General features: G+C 41.8%; 1 protein-coding gene across 2 annotated transcripts in view; it reads right to left on the minus strand.

The window, feature by feature from the left end:
- Positions 1-18,236, minus strand: part of LOC144683821 (succinate--CoA ligase [ADP-forming] subunit beta, mitochondrial-like) — a 114,247-nt gene extending 96,011 nt beyond the window's left edge. For both annotated transcript variants that reach the window (XM_078547287.1, XM_078547286.1), the window contains exons 1-3: positions 18,142-18,236; positions 11,465-11,639; positions 7,956-8,055 (exon numbers count right to left, since the gene is read on the minus strand). In XM_078547287.1, the coding sequence (XP_078403413.1) occupies positions 7,956-8,055; positions 11,465-11,639; positions 18,142-18,213 (347 nt within the window). In that variant the 5' untranslated portion in view covers positions 18,214-18,236. The remainder of the gene's footprint in view (positions 1-7,955; positions 8,056-11,464; positions 11,640-18,141) is intronic.
- Positions 18,237-25,457: the final 7,221 nt, after the last annotated feature.

Raw genomic sequence — 25,457 nt, forward strand, 5'->3', positions numbered from 1 at the left:
TACTACTATCAACTTCAGGGAAAATTAGCCAGAATTCTCACTTTGGATCAGTATCCCAGTGATTCCTGTTGGAAAGTGCACATTTACGAATGTTTGCTAAGGACAGGTCACACAAGTTTCAGGTCTGCTCGAGATATTCTGTTAGGTTCATTCTCAACAGTCCCTCCCATAAGTGGATCTCATGTTCTTTACAATCAGGTGTTTCTATTTATTCTCAAGTTCTAGGCCTACAATAGTATGATGACTTAATATTGTAAACAACCTACATTTTTATTTTTTGGGCTGTGACTTTAAGATTGGACTGTGGCTTTAAAGGGCTGCAGTTTTAGGAAGGATGTTCTCTGAAGCAGGAAGAGAAGATCTACAATGTTGCTATTCCTTATAACAGTGTGAATCAGGTTGGGCGATGGTGCCTGAAAGGACAGGTCTAAGAGAGAACTGCCTAGTGATGGCATTTGCTTGGCTGCTGACCAGGTGACCACGGTTTTTGTTAATAGTAGTAAGGAGAAGGATCCCAACCTACCAAGAGGAAGGACCTAAAAAAAGCTTCTCTCTCTCCTGTGTTTTTGGCAAAACTCCAATAATTCTGCCATTGTAATTATCTGGCTATCCCGCACATATCCGTATCCAGTATTTTTTCGAGAAATCACTAGTAGGGACGTTAAAAGCAGGTTTTCAACTAGTAAACTACAGACTGGAAGTGCTGAAACATCACCTCCTGTCAGCAGTACAGGTCTTCAAAGAACTTGGAAGACTTCAAGCAAAATCAGCTCATCTTACCCTGTACTCCGGATTGGTGCTATCAAACTGTTTTTTATTCCTCACCCTAAAAATCCTTGTTTTGTGTGTCCTGTGTGTGTGTGTGTGTGTGTGTGTTTGTTTGTTGTGTATAGGGGTTAAAAGGGGTAGAGTACGTTATAGAATTAAAAGCTAGCAGTTCATATTTCTTTCTTCTGTTATTGGTTAAAAACAATTTGTTTAATAAACAGTTGTCTACTTGTTAAGTTTACAAGCCTGGCGCTCGTATTCTGTTAATCTAAATTAAATTAAATTACACAATTAGGTAAAATTGGGGCAATTTGATGGTCTGATTAAACTTTTCACATTTGTCACGGCTTGGGGAGCATACAGCGCACTATCCCCAGTGAGTGGTGACAATATTGTAACAATGAAAACTCTCATTATGCAAACTATAACTTGCATGTGTGACACTTTAATAGGTGGACTGATTGAAACTTTAGTGTGATCAGGCCAAATGTAAATCAACAAGCTGGCTTATTTTACAATAAGTGAACTGGCAGAGTGACATATATGGTAAATAAGACCATGCTTTGAGAAGTAATACAGAAATTCAGCCAAAAAAAATATCATAGCAACACTGCTAGCCGGCTGAACAGCCAATTTTCTGGTAAGACATAACACATGGCGAGTGTATGCTTAGAAGCAACAGGTGACTTTGGATCTATGGTTCCCAAAGCTTTCCACTGGGAATTTTCCTCACCTTACGTAAGGGGTTATTGTAAACTAATTGATAGGGGTTGATTGCCATGGATAGTTAACAATTCCATTATTCTTGTATGATGCCACTATCAAAATGGTAGAAGAAAAATTAGATGGACCTCAAGAACTGATAGATGAGAAAGGATCATGTTCCTAACACAAAAAAAATGGGAAATCATTTAAATAATCATTTTCTTTAGATTTCATGCGTCTAAAAATCTAAGGAGAAATAGGCACTCCAAGTTTAGGCTATGCATATTTTTTTCTATGTCCTAGCTTCAAATATTGAGAAATTAAATTTGTCCATCCCAAATAAGTAATAACGAACGATGAGGTGAGTCTGTTGGTACCAGCCATCCCAGGGACCATGTCTAATTGATTATTCTTCACAGTTTGGCAGACTATCCTATCCTCATGCAACATGTACAAACACGCATTCATTTTTCAGGAGTAACTGGATAATGAAACAAAGCAGGGATTAACTGCCTATCTTTCCAACTAAGGTGGATGCAGGCAGGTAAATTCTTGGTGGAAAGTGTTTTGATTTGATAAAACAGGAAAGAAAGGAAGGATCCCTAATTAAAGGCATATTTTGCAAAAGCAAGACCTACTATTCAAATTTGAAGCTATCCCTGATTTTCTTCTTACTGTAAAACTCAGCAATTACATTTGATAGAATGCTACATAATAGATTGCCAGCAAAGTTCAAGCCCATGGAATAAAATGGACAGTGGCCACATGGATACAAAATTGGCTAATGACAGTAGTGGTGGACAGTTGTTTTTCGGACAGGAGGAAGGTGGATCATACTGGGACCACTGTTTTTCTTGACTTCACAAGGGCACAGATGGGCTGGTGGAATGGATGGGCACGTGGCAGATGAAATTTATTCCAGAGAAATGTAAAGTGATACATTTTAGTAGGAAAAACAAGAAGAGGCAATATAAAATAAAAGGGTACAATTCTAAAAGGGGTGCAAGAACAGAGAGACATGGAGATATGTACACAGGTGGCAGGGCAGGTTAAGAAAGCAGTTAGTAAGGCATACAGGCCCTGGGCTTTATAAATAGAGGAATAAAGTACAAAAGTAAGTGCTTCGGGCTCAACTGGAGTAGTGTGCTGAATTCTGGGCACCATTCTTTAGAAAGGATGTGAAAGCTTTAGAAAAGATTTGTGAGAATGGTTCCAGGGATGAGGGACTTAGTTACAAGTACAGAGTGGAGAAGCTGGTGTTATTATTCTTAGAGGAGGTTGAGAGGAGATTTAATATAGGTTTCAAAATCACGACGAATCTAGACAGCGGATAGAGAGAAACTGTTCCCAGTGCTGGAAAGGTAGAAAACCAGAGGACATCTATTTAAGGTGATTCGTAAAAGAACCAGAGGTGATATGAGGAAAAACATTTTAAGCTGTGAGTTATGATGATCTGAAATGTACTGCCTGAAAGGATGGTGGCGGCAGATTCAATCATGGCTTTCAAAAGAATATTTACCCCGAAGGGTAAAAATTTGCAGTGCTACAGGGAAAGGGCAGGCAGCGGGACAAGCTGAGTTGCTCTTGCAGAGAGTAGGCAGGGGCTCAAGAGGCTGAATGATCTCCTTTTGTGCCATTACTATTCTTATGTTGCTATGATTTTATGACATGTTAAGGAATAAAATAATAGCTGTGATCAACATTTATAAATGTGAATGATATCAAACAAAATGAATGCTTGCGTTCATACTTCTCTGAAGCATTGCAGTACATGCACAATTAAATCAGTTCAATTAAAGCAGAAGTGTCATCACAGAGTACGACAGTCTCAATCCTGTTCCTATAGAGATCCACAGCACAAAACTGCTCATAATTTGACATTATATTGGTAATCTCATTGGTGATATAGGAAGAAGAAAACAAATGCAGAAATAAGAGTCCTTCTTACAGTGGGGCTATGGTGCAATACTCAAGTAGACCAGAGAGCCATATCCTGTATCAAAGTGCTTCAACTCCTTATCAGAGAATGGTTTAAGCTGACACCAAATACCTGACATTTGAAGTATTCTATTCCCTAGTACTATTATTCCTCATACAAAAAAGATTTTTCTGGTGTAACTAGAAATCTCTAAGTGAAACCCTTGAGAAAAAGACCTCACATGAAAGTAGATATCCTTCTATTAGCCAGCCCCTTTAAATAAACCACACATTTAGAAAGTATATTTGCTATGGCTATTTTGCTAATACAACAACTGAACAAGTCCATACCATCTAATGCACTGTTTACATTCATTCTATAAAGAAATATGCTTTGAAGTTTTTACAAGGCTTCCCCACCACAATGTGGATCAATTAATTAATCATACGTAATTAAAATAGTCATCTACACTTAAAAGAGCTAAACATTGCCAGGTACCTTGTCAAAAAGTAACAGTTTGTAATTCTGGTGCTCTTCCTACTCATCTAGGCTAGTTTGTTTTAGTAGGCAGATTCCTAACTGCTTGCTATGTCATAGGTCTCAGATCTGTTCAGAGATGAATGTCTTATCGAGTCAGAGAAGGAACCTGAAGTTCGTAATACATGTTGCATCATCTTAGATAGGGTTAGGAAATGTCCTGCCTTCTGTGATGGAATCCGCAACAAATGGTGATTGGTTAAGAAGGTTCAAGGATTTAAGATAGACAGACACCATGAAGATAGGTGTCTAATATAACCACCAATTCAAGCCAATGATAATTGCTCAAGAATAACTGCCATCATCAACATTCACATTTAATAGAAAGAACCCTCTGTGTGCTTGCAAGCTTTAATAACATTTTTTCAATTAATTAAACATACTTGTGCTGATTTGTCAATTTAAAGCACTTTTTAATCTTGTCCTCTTTAGTATTTTTCCCTTCTTCCTTTCATCCCTTGGAAATACTGACCCTTACCCACATTTTTGGATTATACCATTTTGTAAGGCTTATAAATGGTTTAACTTGCATGAAGCTGCATAGCTTCTGCAACAATAATAAATGCACACCTCAATGTCATTCCTGGAAACCACAGCCCCAGACTGCTTTTGCATCGAGTCCTACTCACCTAACTCAAAATTAGGATTGGAGAACCTTGTGCGCAATCACTGCACCTGACTCACAGCATTCTGATTTTTCTGCCCATTGCCTTTAATAGTTGGAGGGAAAAAACACAGTTGTCAAATCAGCAGGCTGCCCCTAATGCTAGATGGAGACCTAATGTGAACTGGTTGCGATATCTTGGCTAGTTAACTCAAAATTCAAACTCGCCCAAATTTTGACAGCCACAAGACAAAGTAACTGAACATCAACATATATTTTCAAACTACTTGCATCAGTCCTCACCATGTCAAACACAGTTGTTACTTCTATTCTGAAAGCAATTAAATTCCTTAGGAACTCAAAATTATTTCCAGGATCATTTAAAAATAATCTTATTCAGTGAATATGTTACAAAATCAAACTACATGGCATCATTATTTTAAGTCTAATTGCAATGGTGTGAAAACTGGCTTCACTGCATGAAAGTGGCAATCGCAATTGATTTCAATGGGGACCAAGTTATGATAGTTATCATTTGACTGTTTTTGGTGAGGGTAATGGTGGAGTAGTACAAAAGTCTCGGAAAAATTGAGGGCCACAATTAATGGCACAAGTCGCTTAGTTCATAACTTCTTCTTTACTTTGCATTGTTCAAGGGTCCCTGTGACTTAGATGCCACAAGTTCCCAGGCAAATATGGGTCTTTATAATCTTTGATGTATAAACAGTAGAAAGTCTCAACTTCCTACATTTTACTTAAGGATTTGTGTGTGCAAAAAAGCCAAATGATTCCCTGCTGACTCTCCTGGAACAGCCTCAGCAGGTTATTGCTATTTAATACTAGGGTTCAATTATATTCATACAACACATATTAGTAGGCCACAAAATTGGTTATCTGGTTAAAATTTAAATAGGTCTCACAGGACTTTTCTGGATTAAGTCTTTCCAAATATACATTTGATATAACTTCGGGACAATCTTTGGCAGACCAGGTATGAAACAATTTTAATAAATTTGTTGCAATACTTCAGGTTCATTAAATTTTTAACTACATTGTCTGAATTAGGCAAATAAAAAGTTTTATTTACCAAGACAAAGTTATGTGATGTTAGTTGCCTTTCATTCCAATTCTTCAGAACAACTCAATACGGGCCTTGGGCTTTAGTAACTAAGATTGACCACTTTACCATTAAGGTCTTTCCTCTGATCTACCAGGCCTTATTGTTTATATGACAATGCCAACATCGTTGAAAGAACAGACATGCTGCCGAAGCTTTTCGTCTTGCACTCGTCACGACAGATAAAATAATGCTAAATTTCAAAGGGAGCAACAACTTATACTGCATGAGAGAAGGGTGCTGATTGATTCACAAGTCTACTCTGATTGGTCGAGTCGTTGCATAGAGAATGCATCAGGTAACTACAGTCCCCTATGCTTTTGTTTAATTCAAAAAAGGAGCAATGCCTGAATATGTTCCTTTTTCCTGCAGTGGACAGGTCCCTGTGTATGTATTTATGTAGCTTCCAACCCATTGCTTTATGCTGAAAATAAAGATGACTATCATTGCTAATTACTTCTCTCATGTCATGCGTGTTTTTTCTTTTCTGGACCTAATCTTTACCTAAAGATAACCTATAAAAGTCCATTTAACAAAGTATTTTCTCAAGTAATCTTATCAACAAAGAACTGAAATCAAATTAAACCATGGCGCTCCCAGGAAGTATCCCTCCCACCATTTACTGCATTTACAAAGTACATATTTGAAATTAATGACAGTCAACATGTAACTTAAGCAGTGTAAGACAGAGAGGGACACCATGTTCAAGGTCAATCATCTGGGGTTTCTACAGGAATAAACGGCTGATACGCAATGCATACATTAATTAATGTAACAAAATTTAAATCATAATAACATTATAAAGAAAACATTCAATCATCACATGCACTGCCTGCCACACACAAGTCAAAAATGTTTCTAAGTTTTTTTCTACTTTAAGTATGTGCTGCAAGTGTTGTCCAATCATAGGATCACATCTAATGCTAGACATTATGCTCTGAGTTTTGCAAGCATGGGCTGGTTGAGTACATCCAGTGCTCTGCGAACAGCTGAAGGGATGTGCCGTTTGATACGATCCACAGTCATAGGGACGTACAGCCTACGTATCTGGCATTGCGCTGGCACTGAAATTCATACGCCACATTATATTTTGTGTGGTAGGCAGAAGATTTTTTTGGCTTGATGGCAGCATCCTGATAGTGGAAATTATCACTCATGGTGCTACTGCGTGGTCATAGTGTGAAATAGCTGGCTTCAACTATTGCTGAAATTTTTGAGCAACCCTTACCCTTCCAGGGTAATATGAGGTAGTCTGGACACTTCTCAGGTCTGAAGTTGATGGCCTTAGGCCCACTCATGAGTATGTGCAATACACAGTGGGCTGCATCTTCCGGTCGGCGAGCAGGGAGTGGGGCCCGCTTGTCGACAAGGGGTGTTCGAGCATGCATCCCGACGTCACTCCCGCATTATTTAGATTTTCAGTTCAACTGAACCCCCCTGACTCAGCTGCATGCCGGCCGAACTGTCAACAGCCACTTAAGGCCTTTAAAAAAGTAATTAAGCCAACTAATGGACCTGCCTGTCCAACCTTAAGGTTGGCGGGCAGGCGAAGAGCCCAGGCAGCCTTCAGAAAGAACATGAAGCCTCATCCATGAGTGGGATGAGGTTTCATGAGGGATTTAAAATGTTTATAAAATGTTGAAATAAAAGAAATGGACATGTCTCAGCTCATGTGACAGTGTCACATGAGGGGACATGTCAGGAATTTTTTTTGTACCCTTCCAAAAATTTTCACAACTTCCATCAATCTCCCGGAGGCGGCACTTTGCACTCCCGGCTCAGGGAATCCCACCCCCCTGCCCGCACTGGGAGCACACACGCTTCCGAGTGGACGTCACGCTGGGCGCGCCTTAATTGGCCCGCCCACATAAAATGGCGGCACGCCCCCAACTGGGGGCGCTGATTGGGGATCCAGCCGCCCGCGCCCGATCCCACATATCCCCCCCCCCCCCGATGGGGGGAAAATGTTGCCCAGTGAGCAAAGATCTGATCAGGGTAGCCATTATCCCGCAGGGTAGCTCTGATGCACTCTATTTTGGCATCAAACTTGCACAGTGAGCAAATGGCTCAGGCCCCATTTATGAGATTGCTGGTAAAGCCAATCTTAGTGAGTGGAGCTGAAGGAATCCCAATGCATATATTGACCAGTGAAGGTAAGCTTGCAGTAGACAGTAGTAGGGAACCCATTAGTGGATTTCTCAACTACCACATCAAGGAAAGGGAGTTTAGCAATATACCTAGATGTACCAGAAGGTAGGAATTAGATCACTGAAAGGCAAATATGGATAAGTGATTACTAGACTTACGAATAAACGATTTTCACTCCTCCCTTTAGACCACCTTCAAATTCTCCTTTGCCTCGACCACCAGCAAGAACCTGAGCTTTCACAACTACATCTTTCGACCCTATTGGAACAAAATTTTAAATTATTCAAAAAGTTCTGTAAGCACAAACATTTTTTTCTGGGGGGTTGGGGAAGAGGAGGAGAGAGGAAGCGGAGAGCCAATCCATAATCAGGATTTGTTTACTTTTGATACACCTCATGTGCAAACACGTGAAATCAATCATTCATGCACTCCAAAGCTGATGAAACAGGATATCATAGAAATGTGAGTGGCATTTTAAATTAAATGCACACTAAGTATGACACAATTATAAAGAAAAGAATGAATTTGCATTTATATAGCACCTTTCACAACCCCAGAACATTCCAAAATACTGCAGTCAATGAAGCACATTTGAAGTGCACTCATTATTGTAGGAAACATGATAACAAATTTTTACATAACAAGACTCCACAAACAATGAGTGAGATAAATGACCAGATAAACCGTTCTTCAGAATGTCAGTTAAGGGAAATGTATTGGCCAGACGATGGGTGAACCTCCTACCACCTGTCCTTCGAATAGAGCCATGAAACTTTTATGACTACCCAAATGAGCTGATGGGACCACGGTTTAAGGTTTTATCTGGAAGACAATCCTTCACCTGAAAAGATTCTTTTAACCCATTATTCTATGCTGAAAATAAAGATGACTATCATTGCTAATTGTTTCTCTCATGCCATGCGTGGTTTTTCTTTTCTGGGCCTAACCTATACCTAAAGATAACCTATAAAAGTCCATTTAACAAAGCGTTTTCTCATGTAATCTTATCGGCAAAGAAATGAAATCAAATTAAACCATGGCTCTCCCAGGAAGTATCCCTCCCACCATTTACTGCATTTACAAAGTCCATATTCGAAATTAATGACCAGCCAACATGTAACTTAAGCGCACATATGGACAGAGAAAAACACCACACTCAAGGTCAATGATCTGGGGTTTCCACAGTAAAAAAAACTGCTGATACTCAAGGCATGCATTAATTAATATAGCAAAATTTAAATCATAATAACATTACAAAGAAAACACTCAATCATCACAAGCACTGCCTGCCAAGTCGAAAATTCAGTTTTTTCTTCTTTAAGTATGAACTGCAAAGATTCTTATCTCTCTAAATTCAAGAATGAACAACATGTGTTTCGCTCTATCTTTCCCCACTTTACGTGAACTATAGCCAAGTGATCAATTCCCTGTATCCACTAGTATTACATTTAAACCAGCTACGAGGGAGATACCAGTAGCCCAAGTGTATCCCTCCTCTGATTTAGGACACCAGAGCTGTTTTTAGTAAACAGCCAAAAGCCACTCCTCCCAGAATGCTTTGGCTCACCATAATTATAAAAGAGTGGAGCTACCTTAAAGCACGTTAATGCTAAGGAAAAGTATGTGTATTTTCTGCCACGTGTGCTGGCATTTATGAACAAATGTTTAGAATAATTTGTCCAGCAAGGTAAGAGACAAAGCCATGGAGATGGCAACAATTAGATGTCATACTGAAAAAATTAAAGGGAGAAGCAATGATGGGCCAAACAGCCTTTTATCATTCTTGTTGTTTCTTATGTTCATGTTTATTTACTTATTTCCGACTGTCCACACATTTCACAGCATATATTGTTTCATGCTCATTCACACCACCCAGTGGCCAAACATTGGCAATGCAGAAAACAGTTGATTTTGGGCAAGGAAGGAGGATACCATTTCACATCTACCTTTTCAACATAAAAACAGGAATCATAGAATGGTTACAGCACAGAAAGAGGCCATTCAGCCTGTCAGGTCTGTGCTGCCTCTGAGCAAGGGCCACACAGTTAGTCCCACTCCTCTTTCCTCTCCCCATTGCCCTGCAAATTTCTTCTCTTCAGATATTTATCCAATTCCTTTTTAAAAGCCACGATTGAACCTGCCTCCACCACACACACAGGCAGTTCATCCAGATCCTAACCACTCACTGCAGAAAAGAGTTTTTTCATGTCACCTTTGGTTCTTTTGCCAATCACCTTATAATTACTGCGTTCTGATTCTCCACCTTTCCGCCAATGGGAACTGTTTCTCACTACTTATCCTGCCTAGACCCCTTGAGAGCTTCACATTGTCACGTATGTAAAATAAATTCTATACACTATGCACTTGAAGAGACAAGTATATAATTTCTTATTCTGGGTCACAATGCTCCATCAGTGACTACCAAAGCAAAACTTCAGCAATAAGGGAGGCAGGGTAGGGAAGAGGCAGAGAAGAGCTAGGCAGAAAGATGCAAAGATAAGGTCATTACTTCAGTCAGGAAGAGCAGCTGGATATTTCATCTAATGGAGCAAAAGGAGGGACGAATGGAGGCAAAAAGACAGGCTGTCATCTACCTTCCCCTTCATTACAGCCAAAAATTTCTTCTCAGGTAGGGGCTTTGTTGACCTATACCTTGCTTCAACCCATGTCTCAAAATGCCTCTGTAGGAGGAGGAGGAGTTGAACGGAGCCAGAAGTTACCATCCAAGCCCTTGTCATTCCTCTCACTGGGGGGCTGAGAGGATGGAATTTCACCTTCCGTTCCTCCTTCACCCACCTAACACCTTTTATGATCAATGCCAATTCCTGATTATCTTTGTGAAGCTCTTTGGGATGATTTTCTTCTGCCTTAAAAGGTGCTATGTAAATGCCAATTGTTGTCTTTAGCTGTCACAAAAAAGGCCTTCTTCTTACATAGTAACCACCCATACTCATACATTTTCAGCAAGTCAGTGGATCAAAAAAGTTGGATCTATAAGGCAATCATTCTCTCTAGACTAGAATGCAGAGGCCAATTTCAATTCCTCACATATTCCTGTCACTGAGATCAGCTAATTCAGCAGAGCAAGGATTGGACCTGCAAACTTCAAGTCCATATGGCTCAATACTATATCAGGTAGTGCTTATATTCACTAGGCCATCTGTGGAGTTATGGATACCTTTACAAATATATAATCAAATCCATTAAAAAGATAAATCTCAATTGACAAATGTAACACCATAACATCAAGCTCCTTTGTTATAATACAATAATAGATTATAATAGAACTTTAGTCAACATTAGTGACCATGGATTGATAGGACTAGGCCATGCAGCCCTGAGTCCATGCCATAACAGATGTTGGCACACTATTTAAAAAAAAGGCAGAGTTGCATGTTTCACTGGCTGAAGAACAGGAAAACAGAATAGTAACAGTTTGAAATACTATGTAGCTATTTAGATTAGTTTTTCCAACTTCTGGGTCATTGAAGTCAAAGTAAATCAGAAGGATGATCAAAAAGGTAGGATTCCACTTCTCACGATATTGACTCTGAATCAGACTTTTTTAACATAAAAATGCTCAATTGAAATAATCAGCACCATTAAATCTTCACTTTAATGTTGAGTTTTCACATTAAGTATTTTTAATATGCGGGGCGAGGCATACCTATTGCTTTGGCAACTTTGAAGGCTTCATCAGCTGAACTGGCAACTTGTCCTTTTGGGATACTTATGCCCACATTCTTCAGTAAATCCATACTCAGATACTCATGAAGAGAGAGATTTCTTTGTTGTTGCTGCTGGATTTCATTTCCAACTAGATTTAAGGACCCACCAAAAATCTATAAGTAGAAAATAAAGCTGATAGTTTTTTTTTCATACAGTAGTGATATTCTGCTACATAATGCCCGATGGAGATGAGACCACATTGTGAGCAGCGAATATCGAATTGAAAGTGCAAGTAAATGGCTGGGTGGAGTGCATGGGGCCTTAGACGGTGAGAAGGAAGAAGGGCAGATGTTACATCGCCTCCACTTGTATAGACAGGTGCCAGAGGAAAGGAACAGGGATGTGGAGGATGACTGAGAAGTTGACCAGAGTATTACGAGGGAAGTGGCCCTTTGGACTACTGAAAGCGGAGAGAGGAGAAGCTGTTGGCTTGGTGGTGGCATAACGTTGGAGGTGGTGAACGTGGTGGAAGATGATCTGTTGAATATGGAAGCTGGTGGGGTGGAAGCTGAGGACGTGGGAAACTCTATCATGATTCTGGGAGAGAGGGGAAGGGGTGAGAGAATTGTGAGAAATAAAACAGATACAGTCGATGGCCCAGTCAACGAAGGAGGGCGGGTGCAATCCTTGGTTCAAAAAAGGAAGACCTATTGGAAGCACTAGCTTGGAAGGTCGCATCGTCCAAACATATGCGAGAGAAATTTTAAAAATTGGGAGAATGAAATACAGTCTTTACAGGAAACGGGATTTGTAGAAGTGTAGTTGAGTTAGCTATGGGAGTCAGTGGGCTTATAGAGAATATTGGTTGATTGTCTCCATTTCTAGGAATAGGCAGAGAAGTCAAAGAAAGGAAGAGTTGGATATGGACCATATGAAGGCAAGAGAAGGGTGGAAATTGGAAGCAAAGTCATTGAAATTTTCAAGTTCAGGCTGAGAGGAGGAAACAGTACCAATATAGTCAACAATAAACCAGAAGGAGAGGTTAGGGAGGGGCCTGAGTAGGACTGGAGCAAAGAACGTCTCACATAGCACACAAAAGGCAGGCATAGCTAAGACACCTTTGGGTACCCATAGCAACACCTTTTTTTTTGGAGAAAGCGAGTGCTGTTGAACAAGAAGTTCAGCCAGACTGAAGAGGATGGAGGAGTTTGGATACCAGTTAGGTCTCCGTCAAAGGAGAAGCAGAGAGCTCTCAGAATGTTCTGATTCTGGTCTAGAGAGTTTGGATGTCCATGATGAAAAGGAGATAGTGAGGGCCAGAAATGAAACTGACCAGAGCACATCAGAAGAGTCACAGATGAAGTAGGGGAGAGACTTGACAAGGAGAGAAAAAACAGAGCCGCAATAGAAAGTAATCAGTTATGGGGCAGGAACAGGCTGGAATGATGGGTCCACCAGAGCAGTCTTGTTCGTGCATTTTGGGGAAGAGTTAGATGTGGGCAGTTCGGGGTTGGAGTGAAGAGCTTGAAGGCCGTGGAGGGAAGGTCTCTAGAGGGGATGAAGTAGCGAGTCCTGAGAAAAAAACAGTTTGACGTTCAGTGGTGAGGTCATGGTTCCTGGGAAGGTAGGAGGAAGTGTCAGACAGGGCTTAATAAAAACATTTGGTTTTTATTTCAGATTTTCTGCGTCCTCAGTATTTTCATTTTGTATAACACTGTAGCTACATGTCAAACCCAGACTATTTTCATAAGAGAAATTACTGTAATATATTTGGAACATAAAAACGGTGTTGTCCAAATAGCGGGTTTACATCATTACCTGGGAACTTCAACGAATGCCAATTTTAACTTGGACACAGATCCGTCAGACTGAGAAAAGGGAGAAAAGTCTTTCGCATTCTCTTTTAATGATAGCAAGGTCATGGTTTAAGCTGAGTATATAAATGGCACATGCCCAGTTTTGCACTGTGATTTGGAACTCATAGTGCTTCCTTCAGCCTGGGACCAAAGGGACAAGGCAGATTTATGACACAAAGGAGGGACTGTGAAGAATAGTGGCCTGTTGAGGGCATCAACATAGGCACGCCTCATTGCCTAAGGTCCTCAAGAGGACTTGGATTATGCAGCTGGATCTGGATCTAGAGATGGAGTTTAGAAAATTTCAAACACTTCTGTGCCTGTCTTTCCCCTATGATGAAGTCAGTTGCCAATACAGCTTAAGAGGAGCCTCTCAAGCTTCCTAAGACAGCTGTTTGAAGGGTCGATTTGAAATGGAAAACAAAACAAAAATATTACCAAGCTTGACCTTATCATAGAAACTTTGTTAAATGAAAATCAGTAACAAAAAAAATATCAATCACACATGGTAAAAATATATTAGTCATTGTAATGACTTTGTCATTGATCCTCTCACTTTCAATGTAAACAAGCTGTAGCTTCAACAATAGCAAATATTTACAAAGCACCAGTATCATAGCAAAACAGTCTATGGCATCTCACAGGAATATTATCAAACAAAATTTGATGCTAAACCACATAAGGAGATAGTAGGGCAGCAAGCAAAAAACCTGATCAAAGAAGTAGGTTTTAAGGAGCATCATAAAGGAATAAAGATAGAGGGGCAGAGAGGCTTAGAGAGTGAATTCCAGAGACTCGGGGCCCAGACAGAAGGCACAGCCACCAATCATGGAACGATTAAAATCAGGGCTGCTCAAAAGACCAAAACTGAAGGAACCTAGATATCTTAGAAACTTCCAGTGCTGGAGAAGGTTACAAAATAAGGAGGGGGAGAGGCCATGGGAGGATTCAAAAACAAGGATCAGAATTTTAAATCAAGGAGTTGCTCATCTGGGAGGCAGTACAGGTCAACAAGCATGGGGATGTTGGCCAACGGGACTTGGTATGAGTTAGAACATGGAGGGGTTCAGAGTTTTGGATGTTTGAATTACTGTACGTTTTAAGATATTTTAAATTACAATTGAAATCACTTTGTGGTGTTAAACATTCTAGAGAACAGGGGAATTCACTTTGGAAAGTGGCAGCAACAAAGAGGACAAGAAAAATTTAAAACTTTCTAGAGTCATTAGCTTGCTTCGGAATAAGAAAGCATGTACTGGAATACTCCTAAATTGAATGGAGACAAAACAGGGATGGAAAATTAGTTTGCTTTCAACAAGGATGCATCTTTACACTGAAATGACTGGCCCAAGCAACCTCCCCCAAAACTCGCAACCTCCACCGCCTCGAAGGACAAGGACAATAGTTGTAAGGGAACAGCATCACCTCCAAGTCGCACACCCCATTCCGGCTTGGGACACATATTGCTGTCTCTTCATCGTTGCTGGTCATGTTAGACTTCACTTCGTTGACACATTTTTGTAATTAATAAGGCTTAAGTTATCCAACTGTACTGTACATAAACTTGATGAAAAGCCTTCATTTGTATGTATCATTGGGATGTTAAGAACTCATTAAATTGGCATACCGTTAAGTGCCAAAATACTGAACGTAACTTTAAGAGAGATCATGTGGAGTTAAAGCTAGGGTGGAGTACATTTGGGCTTCAGCAAGTCTAGCAGTAAACAGAAGCCAAGATTGTGATACTTATTAGCTAGAAGGATGGCCTAAGGGCTAGAATTTTAAGTAAAAGGATACAAGCTAAGGTTAGTTTGTTGCAGGGAAGCCAGAATCATGCTTCCCATTGGTTAAGAATTGCAAGTATTTGGTTAGAGGTTATTAATTGTGTTGACACAGGTTCACAGACTTGGGCTGAATATTGCAAAAAGCTGCCTACAAAAAGGTATAAAAGTGCACTTTGCACTTGCCAAGGGATAGCATTTGTCAGAGGACACTTGCCAGGGGCATTTGTCAGGGCAGGACAATTAGGTGTAGGGCGATGGGTAATTGTCAAAGGTTGGGGGTTACTATAAGAACCCAGAAGTGACTAAAATAATACGCAAAGGTTGGGGATTGCTGTAAGAATCCAGTATAGAGATCACCATCAGAATCCAGTATTAGGGCTAAAGATTATTGCCTTATGAGGAAGTGAACGCTCTTTATTGGGAAGCTGCTTTCAGCTTGAAAGCGAGAAATACTCAGTGGCAGTTGAAAAGTGTGTAGCTTGAAAAGAGAGAGAGAGAAAAACATTCAGCAAGTAGCTGTGAAGTATACCGCATCAACAGTTAAGATGGACTGAAAGCTACAGCAGTTATGGTAGACTGGGAAACTTGAATTGAGATCTTAAAGCTGCAAAGGTGTTTGTATATGTGTTAGAGTTAAGTTGACTAAGTTGACATCTCCAAGGATGTTGTAGGTCAAGAGACCAGGTTCAAAGAACCAAGAGAAGACCCCAGAAGTCCTGGGATCCAGGGAAAGACAGACTGACATGTGCTGAACATGTGTATCATGCCATGCCTTGACTAGTGGGATTTTAAGTGGTAATCTTTGGACTCTATATTAAACCCCAGAGTAAGAACGTTCTTGTCAAGGAATAACCTTATTGGCAAAAAAGACAATCACTAATTTAAAATGCAAACCAACAAGGTTTATTGAACAACAGAGTCCAAATCCCTACAGTCATAATCCCAGAGCTCCTGAACAGCGCTATAGTAAGACCTTCACCAAACTGACTGCAGCGGTTCAAGAAAGCAGCTCAACACCATCTTCACAAGGAAAACTAGGGATGCTCAATAAACAATGGCCTTGTCAGCAATTCTTGTATTAAAAGAGTGAATTTTTAAATATGATCTGAAAGAACTGGGAGTAAAGAAAAAGATGCTGTACACATTTCACAGACTTTAAGCAGATACATGACTCAATAGGGAAAGAGGGCATTTGCATTCTAAAGATGTTCAACAGAACAAAGGTTTGTGCAATGGTTAACAGAAATCTCAATTCCAAACAATTTAAGGCAACTGTACTGCACCTGGCTACTCCTTTAATCTCCTACTGCAGCATACAGAAATCAATCACAACGGATATTCATTCAATACCTAATGTCTAATTAAAATTTAAAATACATGTGCTTGAAAAAACTAATTTATATCATACTTTTCACAACCAACGGTTGTCTCAAAGTGATTTACAGTCAATGGAGTGCTTTTTGAAGTGTAGTCACTGTTGAAAATTAGGAAAAGCAGCAGCCAATTTACAGTCAGCTTTTGCAGAGACAGCAATAGAGGGGCTAAATAACTGATAATACTGATAAATATTGGCCAGGACACTAGGGATAACTCTCCTTCTCTTCTTCAAAATAATGCTATGGGATCTTTCACATCCACCCGAGCAGCAAACGGGGCCTCGGTTTAACGTCTCATCTGAAAGATGGCACCTCCAACAGTACAATGCTTCCTCAGTACTGCATTGGAACGTCAGCCTTGATCTTTATGCTCAAACACTTGAGTGGGACTTGAACCCAGAACCTTGTGATTCAGGTCAGTGCACTACAAACTGAGCCACAGCTAACCCAATACTGAACAACCTGCATTTACATAGTACATTTAACTGTGTAAAGTGCTGTAAAGGGTTTTAGAGGAGCATAATCAATCAAAAAATCACACTGAGCCAAAGAACGAAAGGAAAGATGACCAAAACTTGCTCCAAGAAGTATGTTTCAAGGAGCATCTTAAAGAAACAGAGAGAGGTATAGAGGCACAGATGTTTATGTTGGGAATTTTAGATCTTAGATAGCTGAAAGCATGGTCGCCAATGTTGGGGCAAAGGAAGTGAGGTATGGATAAGAGGCCAGATTTGGAAGTCTTGGAGCTTGACTTCCCTACATCATCCTACAAATGGTCTTGGAAGTTTAGCCTAGCAGGGGAGTGTAGTTATGTCATATACCCTAGAGAGGCGGAGCGGTCCTCTTCTAGGAAGTCATCCTCTGCGACCGAGCGCTGAGCTTTGGGAGGGATGCACATGGAGCTGAGGGAAGGGGGGACACCCGCCTAGCCAGGCAGATCAGCCAAATCAACCCTAGCGATCAATGGGGTGACAGGTGTCACAGCCAGATCACCCACAAGAGGCACAGAGATCGAAAAAGACTGTAGGGCTGAGAGGGTTACAAAGACAGAGAAGGGCAAAGCCACAGATAGATGTGGACAAGTGAATGAGAATTTTAAATTGAACAATTTAAGGTGTTGATGGACTGGGGACCAACGTTGATCAACGGGCACAGGGGTGATGGATACATGGAAGTTAGCGTGAGTTAGGAAGCAGGGCAGTGTTCCAAAATACAGTATTACTTTATCAAAAAATGATCATCTTGTGACCTTTACATAAGCTTAGAGGTGAAGATCAATGTTAAAAGCCAAACTCTCTGGTACTGAGAAGTTATCTTGATCATTAGGGTCAGGATTCGCCTGGCGCTATGGGCGGCCGATATTCGTCATGTGCACCGCCGGTTTGGCTCCATCGGGAAGGTGAATATGAGAAGAGTTAGTAAATGGGGCGGGACAGTGATGGGGGGTCACTGAGTTTGCGGATGGGGAACTTGATGGGCCGGGGAGGGAGATGAGCGGTGCGCAAACACCGCCCGAGTCCGTCCGCCAGACCCGAGACCACCACTCCCCTCCCAGGGGGGCTTCTTCCCGCATCGACGCAACACCGCACTATCCCACCCGGAGCTATTCCTCAGAGAGGACCCATCTCCTCCAGGTCCGGCCTGCCATTTGATCCTTACCCTGCAGGTAGAGCGGGCCGCGGCTCGACCGTTTGACCCGAGCGACAGCCGACAAAGGACAGAAGCAGCCATGACAGTCCCGGCCGAATGGCGCAATGCGCTTGCGCGCCGGGACCTGGAGCTGTGGGCAGGCGCGCCAGGAGCAGTGCCCCCTGGGTAATCCATCTGAAGCGTGACAGACCCGGGCTGATTTGCAGGATTCCCTTCGTTCCAAACGATACCCCTTACAGAAATATTTCGTGGGTTTTAGTTGCGGGGGGGGCTCTCGATATTAAAATGCACGAATTAAATGCCTTGATTTTTTTTGCAATGGGGTACCATTCCTAATGGTAAATCAAAGGCCAATCCAATGTTGTAATTCTGCTTTGTAGCACTTTTCAACAGGGATGTTAGTGAGCATGTATGTGTGCGTGTGTATATATATATATAAAACATCAATTTTCATAGATGTGAATATTTGAAATTAAAACCAAACATAGAAATGAGAATTTCAACAACAGAACTCCTTTTAAAATAAAACTGTTACGAAAAACTATGACTAACTTGAGCATCCATGCTGTCGATTCATTTGTTTTGGACATTTTCCAGCAGCTGATTTAGATTTATAGAGTGGCAAAAGCAACTTGATGAAACGCATTACATTCATGGGTTTTGCACTGAATACTCTACCTGGGTTCAGCTCACTGCCTAGAGTACAGCACATTCATCAATTATATTAAGAAAGCTAGTTTGTCATTTCATCATACACAAATGTCTAAATTTGTTCACTTAAGCTCGCACAATTTTAATTAGGCAACTTGGTGATGGGCCAACGTAACATAATTTTCAGACTGATCTTTTACTTAAAAATGGTATTATTATTTAATAGTGTCCTGCAAGATGAACCAAGCCATGTTCATACATATGAAGTCAATATATATATATAGTCACAGTACATAGTCATTAACAATCTCGTCTATCACTAAACATATCCACTTACAATGATTCTCATATAAAGTTTCAAAATGAGAAATCAATGGCAACTATGGTTGCAGTGGCAACTTAGAAACTATTTAAGGAATTGAATTTAGGAATATGGTTAAAACTACTAGGTCTCAAATTCTTGAATTTATTCTATGAATGTTATTCAACCTTTCTTCCTTGTACTACCATTAAAAGCACCTATTTTAATCCTTTCACGGGATAGGGATGTTGCTGGCAAGACTAGCATTTGTATCCCATCTGCAACTACCCTTGAGAAGCTGGTGGTGAGCCTCCTTGCTGAACTGCTACAGTCCATCTTTTTTTTTATTCATTCCAAAGATGTGAGTTCACTGGCTGGGCCAGCATTTATTAGTTGCCCTTGAAAAGATGGCAGTGAGCTGCCTTCTTGAACCGCTGCAGTCCATGTGGTGTAGGTACACCCACAGTGCTGTTAGGAAGGGAGTTCCAGGATTTTGACCCAGCGACAGTGATGGAACAGTGATATATTTCCAAGTCAGGATGGGGAATAACTTGGAGGGGAACTTCCAGGTGATGGTGTTCCCATCTATCTGCTGCCCTTGTCCTTCTAGATGGTAGTAGTTGTGGGTTTGGAAGATGCTATTGAAGAAGCCTTGGTGAATTCTTGCAGTGCATCTTGTAGATGGTACACACTGCTGCTACTGTGCGTCGGTGGTGGAGGGAGTGAATGTTTGTGGATGGGGTGCTAATCAAATGGGCTGCTTTGTCCTGGATGGTGTCAAGCTTCTTGACTGTTGTAGGAGCTGCACTCAACCAGGCAAGTGGGGAGTATTCCATCACAATCCTGACATGTGCCTTGTAGATGGTGGACAGGCTTTGAGGGGTAAGGAGGTGAGTTACTCATCGCACGATTCCTAGTCTCTGACCTCCTTTTGTAGCCACAGTATTTATATGGCTAGTCTAGGGTGTTGATAGGGGTATTCAGTGATCGTAATGCCATTGAACATCAAGGGGCAATGGTTGGATTCTCTCTTGTTGGAGATGGTCACTGCCTGACACTTGTGTGTTGCAAATTTTACTTGCCATTTGTCAGCCCAAGACTGGATATTGTCCAGGTTTTGCTGCATTTGGACATGGTCCGCTTCAGTATCTGAGAAGTTGCGATTGGTGCTGAACATTGTGCAATCATCAGCGAACATCCCCACTTCTGACCTTATGATGGAAGGAGGGTCATTGATGAAGCAGCTGAAGATGGTTGGGCCGAGGACACTACCCTGAGGAACTCCTGCAGTTACATCCTGGAGCTGAGATGACTGACCTCCAACAACCACAACCATCTTCCTTTGTGCTAGGTATGACTCCAACCAGGGGACAGTTTTCCCCCTGATTCCTATTGACTCCAGTTTTGCTAGGGATCCTTGATCCCACACTCGGTCAAATGCTGCCTTGATGTCAAGGGCAGTCACTCTCACCTCACCTCGGGAGTTCAGCTTTTTTGTCCATGTTTGAACCAAGACTGTAATGAGGTCAGGTGCTTAGTGGCCCTGGCAGAACCCAAACTGGGTATCAGTGAGCAGGTTATTGCTAAGCAAGTGCCACTTTATAGCACTATTGATTACCCCTTCCCTTACGTTACTGATGATAGCGAATAGACTGATGGGGCGGTAATTGACCAGATTGGATTTGTCCTGCTTTTTGTGTACAGGACATTTCTGCGCAATTTTCCACATAGCTTGAATCCCCCTATCAACACATAGCCAGGTAGATGCCAGTGTTGTAGCTGTACTGGAACAGCTTGGCTATGTGTGTGGCAAGTTCTGGAGCACAAGTCTTCAGTACTATTGTCAGAAAATTGTCAGGGCCCAAAGCCTTTGCAGTATCCAGTGCCTTCAGCCACTTCTTGATATCACGTGGAGTGAATCAAATCGGCTGAAGACTGGTATCCGTGATGCTGGGGACTTCCGGAGGAGGCCGAGATGGATCATCCACTCGGCACTTCTGGCTGAAGATTGTTGCAAATGCTTCAGCCTTACCTTTTGCACTGATGTGGATGTGGGGATATTTGTGGAGCCTCCTCCTCCAGTGAGTTATTTAATTGTCCACCACCATTCACAACAAGATGTGGCAGGACAGATCTGATCCGTTGGTTGTGGGAGTGCTTAGCTCTGTCTATCACTTGCTGCTTATGCTGTTTGGCATACAAGTAGTCCTGTGTTATAGCTTCACACATTTTTAGGTATGCCTGGTGCTGCTCCTGGCATGCTCTTCTGCACTCTTCATTAAACCAGGATTGATCCCCTGGCTTGATGGTAATGGTAGAGTGGGGGATATGCCAGGCCATGAGGTTACATATTGTGCTCGAATACAATTCTGCTGCTGCTGATGGCCCACAGCGCCTCATAGATGCCCAGTCTTGAGTTGCTAGATCTGTTTGAAATTTATCTCATTTAGCAAAGTGGTCATGCCACACAACTTGATGGAGGGTATCCTCAACGTGAAGGCAGGATTTCGTCTCCACAATGACTGTGCGGTGGTCACTCCTACCGATACTGTCATGGACAGATGCATCTGCGGCAGGCAGGTTGGTGAAGATAAGGTCAAGTATGTTTTTCCCTCTTGTTGGTTTTCTCACCACCTGCCACAGACCCAGTCTTGTAGCTATGTCCTTTAGGACTCGGCCAGCTTGGTCAGTAGTGGTGCTACCAAGCCAATCTTGGTGATGGACATTTAAGTTCCTCACCCAGAGTACATTCCGTGGCCTTGCCACCCTCAGTGCTTCCTCCAAGTGATATTCAACGTGGAGGAGTACTGATTCATCAGCTGATGGAGGGTGGTATTCAGCAGGTTTCCTTGCCCATGTTTGACCTGGTGCCATAAGACTTCATACGGTTGAGAGTCGATGTTCAGGTCTCCCAAGGCAACTCCCTCCCGACTGTATACCACTGTCCCACCACCTCTGCTGGGTCTATCCTGTCCATGGGTCAGGGCATATCCAGGGATGGTGATGGTGGTGTCTGGGACATTATAGTCAAGGTATGATTCCATGAGGATGACAATGTCAGGCTGTGAGACAGCTCTCCCAATGTTGGCACTAGCCCCCAGATGTTAGTAAGGAGGATTTTGCAGGGTCGACAAGACCATGATTGTCATTGTCATTTCTGGTGCCTAGGTCAATGCCAGCTGGTCTGTCTGGTTTCATTCCTATTTTTGATGACTTTGTAGCGGTTTGTTACAACTGAGTGGCTTGCTAGGCCATTTCAAAGGTCATTTAAGAGTCAACCACATTATTGTGGGTCTGGAATCACATGTAGGCCAGACCAGGTAAGGATTACTGATTTCCTTCCCTAAAGGACATTAGTGAACCAGATGGGTTTTTACAACAATCGACAATGGATTCATGGTCATCATTAGACTTTTAATTCCAGATTTTTATTGAATTCAAATTCCACCATCTGCCATTGCGGAATTTGAACCTGTGTCCCCAGTGCACCACCCTGGATCTCTGGATTACTAGTCCATCTTGTGCAGGTACATTCACAATGCTGCTGGGGAGGGAGTTCCAGGAATTTGATCCAACAATAGTCAAAAGGCAGCGATATAGTTGCAAGTCAGGATGGTGTGTGTCTTGGAGGTGAACTTACAGGTGGTCGTGTTCCCATGTGTCTACTGCCCCTGTCTTCTGGATGGTAGAGGTCACAGATTTGTAAGGTAAAGTTGAAGAGGCCTTGGCGAGTTGCTGCAATGCAAATTATATAAATCACACACAGTTGTCACCGCGTGGATTGAATTTTAAGGTGGTGGATGGGGTATCCATCAAGCGGGCTGCTCTCTCCCAGTTGGTGTTGAGCGTCTTGAGTTTTGTTGAGGGCCACACTCATCCAGGAAAGTATTCCATCATGCCACTGACTTGTGCTTTGTAGATGGTGTACAGGCTTTGGGGGAGTCAGGCGAGTTGCTGATCCCAGTATTCCTAGCCGCTAACCTGCTTTTATAGCCACAGTATTTTTATGACTGGTCCAGTTCAATTTCTGGTCAATGCTAACCCTCAAGATATTGATAGAGTCATTCACTGATGGTAATACCACTGAATGTCAAGGGGATATGGCTGGATTCTCTCTTGTTGGAGATAGTAATTGCCTGGCACTTGTGTGGTGCAAAAGTTACTTGCCACTTGTCAGCCCAAGCCTCAATGTTGTTCAGGTCTTGCTGCATAGGGACATGGACTGTTCCGTATTTGAGGAGTTGTGAACGGTACAGAACATTGTGTGCAAGTATCAGCAAACATCCCCACTTCTGACCTTATGATGGAAGGAAGGTGAAGCAGCTGAAGATGATTGGGCCTAGAACACTACACTGAGGAACACCTGCAGTAATGACCTGGAACTGAGATGGTTGGCGTCCAGCAACCACAACAATCTTCCTTTCTGCTGAGTATGACTCCAATCAGTGGAAGGTTTCCATCTGATTCCCATTGACTCCAGTTTTGCTAGGGCCTGTTTTGCATACCAAGTGCAGTCACTCTCACTACACTGCAAGTTAAACCCTTTTGTCCACGTTTGGACAAAAGCTGTAATGAGGTCAGGAGCTGAGTGGCCCTAGTGGAACCCAAACTGAGCATCAGTGAGCAGGTTATTGCTGTATAAGTGCTGCGTGATAGCACTGATGACCCCTTCCCTGATGATTGCAAGGATGCTCGTGGGATTGTAATTAGCCAGATTGGATTTGTCCCACTTTTTGTGTAGAGGGCTGCAACTGGGTAATTTTCCACATTGCCAGTGTTGTGGCTGTACTGAAACAGCTTGGCTAGGGACATGGCTGGTTCCGGAACACAAGGTGTCAGTACTAATGCCAGGATGTTGTCAGGGCCCATAGCCTTTGCAGTATCCAGTGCTTTCAGCCATTTCTTGATATCATGTGGAGTGAATTGAATTGGCTGAAGATTGGCATCTGTGATGCTGGGGACCTCAGGAGACCATTGAGTTAGGTTGCAGGAGGTGGGGGCAGCACAGGGGAAGACAACTCAACCTGGTTGAACCAGGCTATAAAATTCTGACCTATTCCTTCAATTCAAACCAGAAAACGGCAAATTTAAAACTGGTCAAGAAATTTTTCACATGAAGTGCTATCAATGTCTGGCAATCCATTCCCTGTAGAGTATTGCAGCTCGAAATCCTTTCAGAAACAGCTGTGATGAAGGAATGGAGGATTAGCTTGAGATAGGACAAATAGCCTTCCTCATTTGTTTATGCACATAATCCAGGATCGTATTCGAGTGCAAAGACTTGCATTTACATAGCACTTTTCATGACCTCAGGACTTTCCAAAGTATTTTTTGTAGTCACTTGTAATATAGAAAATGCAACAGCCAAATTGCGCAGAGCAAGATCACGAAAATAGCAATGCAATAATAGGCAGCTAATGTTTTAGCTATTTCGGTTGGGGGGATAAAATTGACCCAGGACACCAGGCAAAATGCCCCAAAAATCTTCTTCCAAATACTGCCATTGGATCTTTTAAGTCCACCTGAGATGGAATAAAACACCCTGGTTTAAAGTTTCATCCAAACGAAAGCATCGCTTCAATACAAAACTCCCTCGGTACTACACTGGAGTATCAGTTGAGTACGTGCTCTGAAATGAGACCTGAAAGCATTGTTTTCTGAGACAAGAATGGTACCAACTGAGCCACAGCTAACAATCCCAATGCAGGACCAAGGGAGTGCTGCAATGTTACAGGTAACATCATTCCCATGTGATACTAGATGGAGATCATATCTGCTTGGACAGGTAAATTGCTCAAGCAACAAGGATTTCTCGTCATATCCTGGCCCTCATTCCTTTCTCATTTGTACCCACCAAGAAACAGATGAACTGGTAATTCATCTCATCACTGAAGAAAAGCTGTATGTCGTTATTACGTATAGCAGTGACTATATTCCAAAACTAAAAGTTACAAGAAACACTATTGACCTATCTTGAAAATGCAAAAAGTTACTGTATAACTGAGCCCTCTTTTTAGTGAAAAGAAAACTTCCTTGCTGATTACAAGGAACTTGCTCACATTAGTATAGTAAGAGAGGGATAAGACAAGGGAATAAAAAAAAAATCAAAAGTGGTTGGCAACTGGTGATTTCTCCAATGTTTTATGGCACACTGATTGGAGCACAGGTGATGATGCTGCACTCTGGACTGGCCACACTTCATACTTGCCCACACTTCATACTGAAGGTGCCTGAAAGGAAAAACATACTCCATTCAGAGCAGAACTCTGACTGGGATGGTAGCTGGAGAGTGTAGAATCACTTTTTGAAATGTATGTTGATTGGAAACCGTCACTATATGATATACGTGTTAAAAGTATTTCACAAACTTAAC

This window comes from Cetorhinus maximus, chromosome 8 (genome assembly GCF_964194155.1).
Source record: "Cetorhinus maximus chromosome 8, sCetMax3.hap1.1, whole genome shotgun sequence".
Classification (NCBI taxonomy): Eukaryota; Metazoa; Chordata; class Chondrichthyes; order Lamniformes; family Cetorhinidae; genus Cetorhinus; species Cetorhinus maximus.